General features: G+C 36.8%; 1 protein-coding gene across 1 annotated transcript in view; it reads right to left on the minus strand.

The window, feature by feature from the left end:
• Positions 1-13,080, minus strand: part of LOC142339399 (uncharacterized) — a 52,910-nt gene that overhangs the window by 10,098 nt on the left and 29,732 nt on the right. The window contains exons 5-7 of the mRNA XM_075389417.1: positions 11,619-11,776; positions 5,967-6,216; positions 3,290-3,468 (exon numbers count right to left, since the gene is read on the minus strand). Coding sequence (XP_075245532.1) covers positions 3,290-3,468; positions 5,967-6,216; positions 11,619-11,776 — 587 coding nt within the window. The remainder of the gene's footprint in view (positions 1-3,289; positions 3,469-5,966; positions 6,217-11,618; positions 11,777-13,080) is intronic.

The following is a 13,080-nucleotide window of genomic DNA, read 5'->3' on the forward strand; positions in this document are numbered from 1 at the left end:
TACTTCGGAGCAAAACAGATCACTCAAAACTGAAGAACGAAAGCGTGAAAAAGTCACATGAGAAGTCAAAGAATGTTCTAGAAGAAAAGCGCAAAATTGTCAAGCGAAAGATTTGCATAAAGCAAAGACACACATGTTTACAATAATTGCTATGAACTGCGTTCAAGAGCAATTAAACATTTCCAGATGTTACTTTAAAATCCACTTGACACTAGAAAGTATATAGGTTTCCCTAGAATATGTCTTTGCATTATAATAGCGTATCAAAAGCCAAACCGTCGGCAAAATTGTTCTCGGACCTAACGTCGGAAAAATTGCTCACGAATGACAGTCGGCGCATTTATTTCAGGGGCTGTAGCCTAGATAATTTTTCTTCTAGGTAATTTTTCTACTAGATAATAATCAAGAAGTGTGTGAAAAAGTCACTTAAGTGAAAGATTATTCTAGAAGAAAAGCGCAAAATGGTCAAGCGAAAAATTTGCATAAAAAGACGCGCACGTTTAAAATAATTGCTTCTCAGCCGAGAGCAATTTAAAAATAGTTCAATTTTAAATGTTAAGCATTTGCAGCGAGTCAGTTTATGTTCACCATCCAAATATGCAACATTAATCTCGAGTTTTTCCACTCCTGAAAGTAGCTAAAATAAAGCAATGTAAACGTTTTGCTCCTTCTTCAATCTTTCCCCATGGAAAACAGAGATCATCTTACACAAGGGGAGGGGTATAGGGAACCCTCGAAGATCCTTGATGGAGGGAACTAACGTCGGGCGAATTGCGATCAAACGGCGAGCGGTTGGCTTCGGTAGTGCCCCGCTGGGTCTTAGAGACGCTAACGTTGGAGGCGAGGGTGAGCGATGTGGTGGGGGGGGTCAAACTTTTAAGAAAATAGCTGGCCGATTGCGAGACGATAGCCTCAATAGCTTCGTAAATCTGCAGTCTCAAAAAGATAGTAACATAGCCGGCAGATTGCCGGAATAGCTGCGAAAGAATAGATTTGCCGTATTATAGAGATAGAAACAGATACAGATATAAGTTGAAAAAGTTATCGACGCCGCTCAAAAAGCTATGTAAAAAACTTAAACGATAAATTAATGAAGCTTGTTAAAATGCATTGCGCAGAAGCCTTTTCATTAGGGACCCTTATTACACATATGAGTTCCTTTGACCTTAAACTAATTCAAAAAAAACTTAAATTTTAAAGTGCAAAAGTCATTTTATTGAGTGAGGTAGGTCTCGTATGATCAAAATCTAACCACGCAAAAAACTTTTGCTAGAGAGTGAGAAATGACGTCACGCGCGCAGAAGCAGTTAGTGAGAGGAAGAAGTCATTCAGAAAATTTGACTTTTCAGCTTTGAGGTGTGAACAATTGTAAAACGAAAAAAGAGCGTCAGACGACGAAACAAATAAAACATAGCAGGACAAGTCCTGACGTACAATTCAAAGAATTTTCATTGACTAAACAAAAAACTAGACCTGGAAAGAACTATGAATGGATTGGGAAAACCATTTGGAAAAAAATCAGTTCCAAAAATCTACCTTAAAATTAGAGCAAAAAAAATTCATGCATCATAACCACTCGCTTTTTTGCTCCACTTCCTGTTTCGGCGTGACAAAAATCACCACTCCAATTTGACTTCAAAAATCATGAAAATGTGTGAACAGATCTTAAAAAACATAGCCGGCAGATTGCCGGAATATCTGCGAAAATATAGAACTGCGTGCCATATAATAGAGATAGAAACAGATACAGATCTAAATTGAAAATCGACGCCGCTCAAAAACTAGGTAAAAAACATTCAGCGATAACTTAATAAAGCTTGTTAAAATTCATTCCGCAGAAGCCTCTTATTAGGGACCTTTACTGCACAAATGAGTTCCTTTGACCTTGAACAAATTCAAACTAAACTCAAGTTTTAAAGTGCAAGTCATTTTATTGAGTGAGGTAAGTCACGTATTGTCAAAATCTAATCACGCAAAAAACCTAAAAACTTTTGCAAAAGCGAGTGAGAATGACGTCACGCGCTCAAATGCCGTTAGTGAGAGAAAGAAGTCATTCAGAAAATTTGACTTTTTCAGCTTTGCTGTGTGAACAAATGTAAAACGAAAAAAGAGCGTCAGACGACGAAACAAAAAAAATAGCAGGACAAGTCCTGACGTACAATTCAAAGAATTTTCATTGACTAAACAAAAAACTAGACCTGGAATGAACTATGAATGGATTGGCAAACCATTTAGAAAAAAATCCGATCGAAAAAATTGAAAATATTAAAAACCAAAGAAATTGCCGCATGTGAACAAAAAACCACTAGCGAGAAAGCGAATTTTTGTTCAAACGCCGTTTTCTCACTCTACTTTAAAATTAGAGCGAAAAAAATTCACGCCGCAAAACCACTCGCTTTTTCGCTCCACTTCCTGTTTCGGCGTGACCAAAATCACCACTCCAATTTGACTTCAAAAATCATGAAAATGTGTGAACAGATCTTAAAAAAAAGACAACGCCCCAATACAATTCAAATTCTTTGAATTGTAAAAAACCAAGAGCACCGCAATATAGCTCCGCTCAGCTTACAGCTTCGCAGCTATAAAAAGAAACAACAGAACAAAAAAATCTTTTCTTAAATGCTTTTTTAGATTTTATAATTTGATTAGGCATCCGTTTGACTTATTGCTGCTTGTGACGTCATATGGTCGAAACAAAAATCTTGACGACGAAATAAAAAACCAAGAGAAGCCCAATAATAGCCACAGCTATCGCTTTGCCGCTATTAATAAATAACCGCCCCTCACACCATGGAATAGTCTCCTCTAGACAGTTTTGGTGAATCACATTCTCAGAGACTGGTAAGGCTCAAAGAAATTAATGCCCTCTGGGCAGTACCTGTTCATCCCGTTTGTGAGGACACAAAGTCAAATGGGTCAGTAGAAAAATCGGTCAAGCAATAAATCGCACAAAAAAGACCCACAGGACTAATATTGTTTTGTTTGAGAGCAATTAAAACTATAAAATAATGCATTTTACATCCACATTATTTACGCATTTTCAAGTAAAGACAATTGTTAGGGACACTTGCGTCCTTTATAGGGTCAAATTGTTTTCGAAGTACCGTCTCTAAGTATTTAATTGGTAATGTCCGCAAGATTTCAGTTGAAAATTTTTGCCTAATGGCCACAACAATTGGCTTTGCTTTATCGACCCTTCGCCATTTATCCCGTCTCCGTTAATTGATTCATGTAGGGAAAAGGCAGGAAGTCAAGAGAGTATAATAGATATTTCTTTGCGGCGACATACCTGTTTCTGTAGCCGACACAGTTTCCAATGTAGGGACAGTGGTGGTCAAAATGTTCAACACATCTGTTGCAGAACTGGCAGTGCTTGGACCTCATTGGCTTCACCAGCTGACACGTGTGGCAAAGACGCCGAAGCAACTCTTGCAACTCAGCTGCATTGTTCACTGCCGGGGTTGCTAGCTGCAAATAGAGAGCAAAATCGAAAAAATAGCCGGCAATTTGCTGGAAAATAGCCACCGTTGACCCACTTGACGCATATTGGGATTGAAACAAAAAGAAAATTAAGAGATAGAAATTGACAGAATTTTTCTAAGTGTCAAAGTGTTCTTATTTCGCGTGTAAATTCTGCACATTCGGTTGGATTCAAAAATTACACTTAATTCAGCTTCTATACTGAAGGCTATAAAGCTTATCACCAATGGCAGCTAGCAATCAATCGCTCTAATGAACTTTGATAACCTAATGCATTATGACTTAATGATAGGACTGTACATGTTTATCCCGTTTCTTTTTACTTTGATCGTATTCACTTCATAACGTAATTAAATACATGGAAGAATTTAAAATCCATTCAGTTGAAACAGTGAGAGAAGTACGCAGGAAGCCGAGCGTGAAAAATGTGATCAAAAGGTAAAGCAAATAAAAAAACATAGCAGGACAATTCCTGACCTACAATTCAAAGAATTTTCATTGACTAAACAAAAACTAGACATATAATGTACTATTAGTTGACTGGGAAAACTTTAGAAAAAAATACCAGCAAAAAACTTGAAAGAAGAGTTAAAATCGAAGCGAAAATGCCGCATGTGAACGCAAAAATCACTAGCGAAAGCAAAGGTTTGTTCATACACCGTTTTTGTCACACGACTGTTTCGCTGTGACCAAAATCACTACTCATATTTGGCTTAAAAAATGAAAATAAGTGTACAGATCTTTAAAAAAACACAGCCGGAAGTATTCCGGAAACGACTCGCAGTAGAAAACAGACAATCCTCACTGACCTGAAGCACCTCCTTCTTGATTACACTGAACATTTCGAATCAAAAACAGAAAAACTTCATTAGAACACAAAATGGCAAAAACAAAAAGCATCTGACAAAATTTACATCAAGTTGCGACTCCAAAGTACAGTTAAGACTTGGTAATACATAAATACAGGTAGTTCTGGACAACATAAAAACAATTGAGAGACAATCTAATGGTCTTATAAAGAAAAAACCGAGCAAAGGGAAAACTGATGGCAAAGGAACAAAGGCAAATGAAAAGACATTCGCTATAAAAGCCTCTCTTTCTTTTTCTCTCTCGCTCTCTTCTCTCAGCTCTTCAGCAATTTGGTTAAACACTTTGTTCTACGCATTTCACTTGCTGTTTCAAATGCACTCCAACAAAATTGCCGATCAAAAAAAATAAACGACTAACGTCGCTCGAATTGCTCTCAAACGACTTGTGAGCGGTCGGCTTCGTCAGCAGCTAGCCATGGTTTAGTGAGGCTAGCTTTAGCTTAATTGAAAGGGTCATCCTCTAACAACCGCTATTCACGCCATCAGTATAAGCCTCCAAAACATTTTCTGTGAGTCGCATACTTGGAGACTAGTGAGCTGAAGGCTCTAAGAGCACTTAATGCCCGCTAGGCGCTACCTGTTTATCCCGTTTTGAGAACGAAATGTCAAATGGGCGGACGGAAAATTGGTGAAGCGAAAAACTACTTTAAAGCAAAAACCGACCGGACTATGTTAGAGAGCAATTAATAAAGAAGACGCGCCACCAATATTACTCTTAGAGTCTTAAAAAAAGAGCACACCAATACAACTCAAATTCTTTGAATTGTAAAAAAGGAGAGCACCTAAATAACAGCCACTGAGAGGCTGACGGCGGCTAATAATAATTTAAACTTAGCCGGTAGATTGCCGGACAATATACGTCTTTGACGGGCTTCATGCACATCGGGATTGAAACAGAAAAAGAAGAGATGAACTGACCGAATTTTTTCAGTGTCAAAAAGTGTTCTAATTTGGCGCGCAGTTTCAGTTAGACTCTAAAACAATACATAATTCAGCTTCTAAACTGAGAGCTTATAAGCTTAATACCAATTTCAGCTAGCAAACACTCAATCAAACATTCAATTCTCAATGACTTAATGACCGGTCTTTATCGGTTTATCCCGTCTCTTTTGATTTTGCTCCTTTGATTTTGACAGTATTCACATTGCGTAATTCAATGCGTGAAAGAATTTAAATTTATACAGTTGAAAGAGTGAGCGAAGTAACTCAGAAGTCAAACGTGAAAATCGTGACTTATGTAAAACGAAAATCGTGATCAAAAGGTAAAGCGAATAAAAAAGAGCGCCTAAACAATAGCCGTTTGAGAGGCTGACGGCGGCTATTAATTTTGTACGTACTGCAATGGCTTAGTAGAGAATGGAACAGATCAGCACAGATATAGAATCAGGATGATAGACTCTACCCTCCAAGAGCAGACACTCTAAACAGTTAGCGATTTGGCAGATCATCAATTTTAGTTTAAAAGTTGACAAACTCAAAGTTCAATCTTATTGGAATAGATGTTGTTCATATTTCAATTCTGGCTAAAATTGAAAGGTCATCCTTTCGGGGAGATATATTTGGGTTCTTTAACCTATCAAATTATATCCTAAATAATGAGGGGGTTAAGTGTGGTACCTGTTTCATCTGGTAGTTGTACTCCTCTGGGTTGGAATTGAGGTATCCTGGATCTACAGTTGAGCAGTGAGCGTATCCAAACCACTTGACAAAGCTGAACAGGATGAAGAGAATATGAACTATGAAGAGATCGTGTAATGTCGCAGGCAAAATCATCACCAGGTAGATTGGGTATCCCAAGAGGAAGAAGTTCAACAGCACAAACACAATTAACCCACGAGGATTACCAGGCGGGCCAAAGATCAGAATGCTAAGAAAAAAAACATTACTATAAATTGTGGACTCTGATTCTGAGACTTTTCTCAACAAACATTGATCAACAAAATTACTTGACATATGATCATTTAGCGCAGTTGTCTTCTTAGACTCCTACAGAATAAAGGAAACTTTTCGACACAGCACACCATCAAGAAATTTGCAAAATAAGACTTACTAGATTAAGACATAATTTATGGACTTATTATAATAGACGCAAATCGAGTCCAGGAAACCCCAATCAGCTCTGCACGTACCTACTGTCTCCTATGTAAGCCAGTGACTTTACAGTTGCGACGAGCTCATGTGATTTTGTGGCAATAGCTTAGGACCTATGAACGAGCAATACTGAAAAAGGGGTATTTCAGTACATACGAAGATGGTTATTAATAGCCGCCTCAGCTTCTCAGCCGGCTATTATAGCGCTCTTGTTTTTTTTACAATTCAAAGAATTTGAATTGTATTGGGGCGCTGTCTTTTTACGACTCGAAGAGGAGTATTGGAGAAGTCCTTTTTTAATCAATTTTATTGGAGTGAATTTTGAAGCAGGAAATGAAACACGTGAATGTGTAGTGATTTTTGATTTTTGTTGCTGAACAAAATGAAGAGTTGAGCGAAAAGAGAGTGTTTTTTTTTGTTCATATCGCTGTTTTCTAGAGAGCGAGAAATTGAGGTGTGATAAAAATTCTGTAAGCGAGCGAAATTTTTTTGTTCACATGCGGCATTTTAAAGCAGTTTTTTTCCATTTTTTTGGTTAAGAGGTTTGGTTATGATTTTGTTTTAATTTTAGGCTGGTTTTGGTAGTTGTTTGAAGGTTTCTGGAAATTCATATGAATTTTATGCTAATTCGGAGGTATTTCATGTATTTTGCTGATTTTCAGGCTAATTTTTGCGTTTTTATTGACGATTGTTTTGTTTTACTGGCTTAAATGGGTATTGAAAAGACACGTTCTACTTGAGCAAATTTTAGAATACAATTGGTTACAGTTTTGTGGATATAAATCATTTTTTTGTTGAGAAATGACAAAAAATGGTGAAAATTGGAACTATTTTTCTTAATTTTTTTGCAGTTTTTCGTTTTGTTTTCTGTTTTTTAGACAAGTTTCTTAGCCTATTATGACTTGCTTATTGTTTTGCGAGCGTCTGGATACCCTATTGGCTGAAAGGAATTTTTCTTAGATAATCAACTCTTTTGTATAAAAACCCGCTAAATGAGATTTTACTAATACGTGCTGTTTGTAGATTTTTTGTGCGATAATCGCCTAACTACTCCATTATTTTTTTGTGAATTAATAATAATTGATATTAAAAGTTACTTGTTAAGTTTGTGATTTCACTCACCTTATAACGCAATGTCCAAACTGCCAATTGTTAAAGCGCGGTAGCATTCCTGTTTTTAAATGGCGCAAAAAAAGTGCCTGTTTGCCACTTGATTTGAGGTCTTGTCTGTGCGAGACCAGAACCGATTATTTTAATAAAATAACAACCTTTGCACCAGAAAGATTGAAGCCAAGATCGATTGCAACACAATCTGATGTTCACTTGAAGTAAAACTGCATGTTGTCTTTCAAAATTTAATTTAACTATTTCACTTCTGTCTATTGATTTCGCTAATAACTGTAATATCGGAGTGCAAGATTTTCCTTATATTGGTTTTTTCCTCAGTTTTTTCTAATGGTTTTTTAATTGCTCTCAGTCGAAGTGTGAAGCAATTAGTGTAAACGTGCCTTCTACGAACCTGAGGTGAGTATCGGTTTTTTCTATAGTTTTTACTAGCCGCCGTCAGCCTCTTAACGGCTATTATTTAGGCGCTCTCTTTTTTTACAATTCAAATTGAATTGTATTGGGGCGCTGTCTTTTTTTAAGATCTGTTTTCATGATTTTTTTAACACGTTTTCATGATTTTTGAAGTCAAATTGGAGTAGTGATTTTGGTCACGCCGAAACAGGAAAAGGAGCGAAAAAGCGAGTGGCTTTGCGGCGTGAAATTTTTCCGCTCCAATTTTAAAGTAGAGTGAGAAAACAGAAAAATTTCTCGCTAGTGGTTTTTTGTTCACATGCGGCAATTTCACTTTAATTTTTACCGTTTTTTCGATTTTTTGGATCAATCTTTTTTCTAAACGGTTTTCCCAATCTATTCAGAGTTCATTCTAGGCATAGTTTTTTGTTTGAACCAAATTTCCATTTCAGGCTAGTGGTTTCTTTTGTTCACATACGGCATTTTGACATTAATTTTCTGCTTTTTATCTTATTTTTTTAAATACGGTTTTCCCAGTTTACTCATAGTCCGTTCTAGGTCTAGTTTTTTGTTTAGTCAATGAAAATTCTTTGAATTGTACGTCAGAACTTGTCCTGCTATGTTTTTTTTTACTTCGTCAAATAAAAATTTTTTGAATTCTCTAGGCTAGTTTCACTATTCTCTCATTCCGCTAAATGTATTTTTAGACAGCAGTTGCTTAGCAAAGCAATTCAAAATGAACAGAGTCAGTATCAAAACATAGCTGGCAGATTGCCAGAAAATAGCCGCAATAGACCCGTAGATCGGCAGTCTAAAAAAAACAGTAAAAAAGACAGACCAAAAAAATTCGTCTTTTCATTGAAGGCTGATCTGTTATATTTTGATTAAAAATATGTATAAGTTATTGCTGCCTCTTTTAGCTGATCTCAAATAACCTTCAATTAGAGTGACACACACCCATTTGACCTTATCTCTTTGAATTAAAGTAAATAAAAGTCAATTTCAAAGTGAGGAAGTCATTTTTGAGAGTGAGGTAAGTCAAGTGTGACCAAAAATTTAATCACGCGCATGAACAAAAAACTCGCTCCACTAAGAGGGAAAAATGGCGTCACACATGCAATTCAGTTGAAATTGCATGAACGAATGAACAAAAAGTGGCTGTGACGTCATATGGTCGTAACAAAAATCATGACGACGAAATAAAAAAAAACCAAGAGAAGGCCAATAATAGCCTCAGCTATCGCTGTGCGGCTATTAAAAAACGAAATCAGAAATAGAAACGGGATAAACCCATAAAGACCGATTTTAGATGCCCGTTACTCGAAATTTGTTCTTAGTTACCATCTCTAATGCTTATTGGTATTATACTAGCCCCTGTGTGGTCTCAGTAGGAAAACAGGAGCATATTCAGCTCCAAAATGACATCGAAATAGTTTGCACTTTCAATTTTTTGCACAAAAAGCATTTTTTTCACTGGTTTTTTTCTCTTCTTTCAATCCCAATCTTGGTTATGGGAATCAACGGCGGCTATTTTCCGGCAATCTCGCCGGGTATGTTTTCGAATAACTTGAATAGAAAAGCATCAGTTTCCGACAAATTTTCCTTTAGTAGGTGTTTTGGTCAATTTTAATCGGGTCGCTGAAGATTTGTCAAGTTTAATAATCGCTGTTTTATTCGGTGGCTGCTATACGTCGCGGGGTCCATAACTACCGATATCGCTCTCAACACGATGAAGTTCGCCAGCCCTCCTCAACATCTTCAGTGACATACATTAAAGCTCTAGAACCGTGCCATTTTTATGAACTCAGGCTAGATCAGTTTATCCCGTTTCTTAAGACGACAATTCTGACAAACGCCAATTCAAGGCTACTCAAACAAGAACTGGAAAAATGACGAAAAAAAACGTAATAAATTGCACCATATTGAGCTCAAAACTGCGAAAAATGGCTTTAAGACCTTCCTAGCAGCTGCACCACTCTAGGCACAGGAAAGAATGCTAAAGCCAGCTTTGGGCGTCTAGTCAAACTTAATTCCATCAGGGCCTTACCTGTTTATCACGTTTTGAATGATCAAAGTCATTGACAAATAAGTGAAAACATCTTAAAACAAAAAATAGACGGTAGATTTTTCCGGGAACGAATCAGAGTAGAAAAATGACAATCCTAACTCTGAAGCAACTCCTACTTGATTGATTACATTAAACTTTTTGAAACAACATCAAAACTTAAATAAAAAAAACGACAAAAAAAAAGCATCTGATAAAATTTAGATACAGAGATACAGGTAGTTCGCAACAACACACAATCAACTGAAAAATAATCTCAGCCTCCAAAAGAAAAAAAACAGCAAAGGAACAAAGGATAATTGAAAACATAGCTGCCAGATTGCCAGAAAAAATCCGCGATAGCTTCATAGATCTGCAGTCTCAAAAAAAGAAAAAAAGACCAAAAAATAATTGTCGGTAATGGGTTAGATGAATCTGTAGACCTAATTGCTTTTTCTATTAGCTGGTTTCAAATTCAAATGCCATTCAATTAGTGATACACACCAACTTGACCTTATCTCTTGAATTAAAGTTAAAAAGGTCAGTTTCAGAGTGATGAAGTCATTTTTGAGAGTGACAAAAGCAAGTCACGTGACACTAAAAATTTAATCATGCGAATGAACAAGAAACTAGTCCCCTATCTATCTTTCAAGTGTAACTTTAGTTAATTAAAACCTATAAAATTCCTTTTAAATAAGAATTGATCAAGAAAAGCGACAGAGATTCGCTCAAATTTGCTCAATTTTCTTTAACAAACAAAAACATCGACGTTAACACCAGAAATCACTGAAAAAACATAAAACATGGCAAAATGGTTAAAATAGCAGAAAATTGAAACCAAATGTGTAAAAATCACTGCAGTTGGTCAAAAAGGCTTCCAAACGCGCTATTACCCGTTTAAAAAATTCAGCGAAACACCTTTGACTGAAAAAGTTGGAGTTAAAAACTATAAATATAAACATACTAACGTCGCAAAAATTGCTCTGTAATGACAGGCGGCGCGATTTAATTCAGGGGCCTAGATAAAAAAACTTTTTTATGCGTGCAAAAATATCAGCCGACGGTAGGATTCGAACCCAGAATCGGTTTTCTTTGATCAAACAACTTCATTTCGGAGCGAGCAATTGAAATCACTCAAAAATCAGGAAGGAGTGCATGAAAAAGTTCCCTGAGAAGTCAAAGATTATTCTACAAAAGCGTCAAGCAAAAATTTGCATAAAAAAGACACGCGTTTACAATAATTGCTTCTCATTCGAGAGCAATTAAAAACTGCTTTTAAAAAGCCGCACGTGATCAATAATTCCCACTCACTCAGTGAAAACTTTTCTCACCTATTTTTCTCGCTCTTTCTCAAACAGTCTACATGAACAAAAAACCGCCCTTTTTTCTTAGTTTTTGCGCAATTTGACCTAAACACTATGTTTTGGCGCATTTCACTTCCCGTTTCAAATACGCTCCAACAAAATTACCGATCAAAAAAGAAGACCCAACAATACTCGTCTTCGAGTCGTAAAAAAGACAGAGCCCCAATATAATCCAATTCTTGGATTGCGAAAAAGGACAGTGCCTAAATAATAGCCGAGAGGCTGAGGGCGGCTATTAATGAAGTGACTTACTTCCAGTCAAAGTCTAGCGACATTCCTGAGAAGGACAGCTTGTTGTTGTCTAGTTTAGCGAAATATCGTAGCAGCTCCCGGTGCTTCCTTCCCTCTGCCAGAGTCTTTGGGGTCTTGCCATTTTTATCCCGCCACTCCAGCACTTGTGCCATGCCATCCTAAAAACAATGACAAAGTTGCTATCTATGAATAGCAATCCTCGACTCACAAGGAGACGAGTCGAGAATATGTTAAATGATAGTAATGACAGTGGCAAATGGAAATCTAAAGAGTTACGGATGACAATCAGTCCTAATCCAAGTTCATCAGTCAGCCAATTTCTAGCTCTCGGCAACGCCTTCTAATTTGACAAGTATTTCCATGCACATAAAAATGCAATTGGGCATTACATGATCTTGAATCAATAGCTTCGTTCACCCCTCACTGAAACCAAACAGGTAATTTCAACACAGAGACTAGCAGATAAACTAATAGTCCACAAGTTGATTTAAGCCGAAAAAAGAGAAGTAATAATCATTGTTATTTAATCTCCTGAAAAGACATCATAAGCAGCAAAAAACCTTCATCCAGATTTTGGGTCTTTCCCATTACAGCTCCCCCTATATGGTATGTCCACCATGATCTCAAATTTTTCCCAACTGAAATACATTTTTTGTTTTTGTAAATAGCAGGTATTTACAATCTTAAAAATCAGGGAATTTTTTTGCACTGTTTTTTATGTTTGAGAGGGGTATAAGTTTACAGGTTTGATTTCGAATATCAAGAAATGGATCTCTCCCCCCCCCCCCCCCCCCCCAACTTAGTGGGTGATTATTAATAACAACCACCGGCATCAACGGTCCCGAGCCAAATTTGAATACACAGCCCGCAGATTTCTGAAATAGCTGCTCAACAGACTTACGAGATGTAGAATATCGATAGCAACAGGTTGGTTGATAAAAAAATAGAAAAATATTACACGCAGTAAAATGGTATAATTTTAGATACTACCACTATCGCACCTCCGTTCAGACGCTTGTACCCCTATTAACTTAGAAATTAACTTAACAGAAATCAGAACATTTGTACCTTGTATCCCGAACTTCGAAAAATTTAGCAAAATACTTAGTAAAAACCTTACTAGAAGGATAGGAACACCATTAGAAAAGCCTCCTTAAATACGGGAGATGCCACATTGCGACATATTCCGAGCCTTTTTTCTGCACAGATTAACTTACTTTTACTCAACAAAAACACTCGCTTTGATTCAATTAAAATTCTGACACTCATTTTTCAATGCTATTTAAAATAAATAGCCGCATTGCAAGAGTTGAAACTATATGGCTATCACCCGCCGGCATTCAAGTTAACGTCAAATTCGACGACAACTCAGAACAAGTTAAATTCATTTCGTAAAACAACCACTGTACAACTTAGCAATCTATACATGGAACTCAATTGGCTTCTACACAAACAACAGTAA

This window comes from Convolutriloba macropyga, chromosome 5 (assembly GCF_964194025.1).
Source record: "Convolutriloba macropyga chromosome 5, txConMacr16.3, whole genome shotgun sequence".
Classification (NCBI taxonomy): domain Eukaryota; kingdom Metazoa; phylum Xenacoelomorpha; order Acoela; family Convolutidae; genus Convolutriloba; species Convolutriloba macropyga.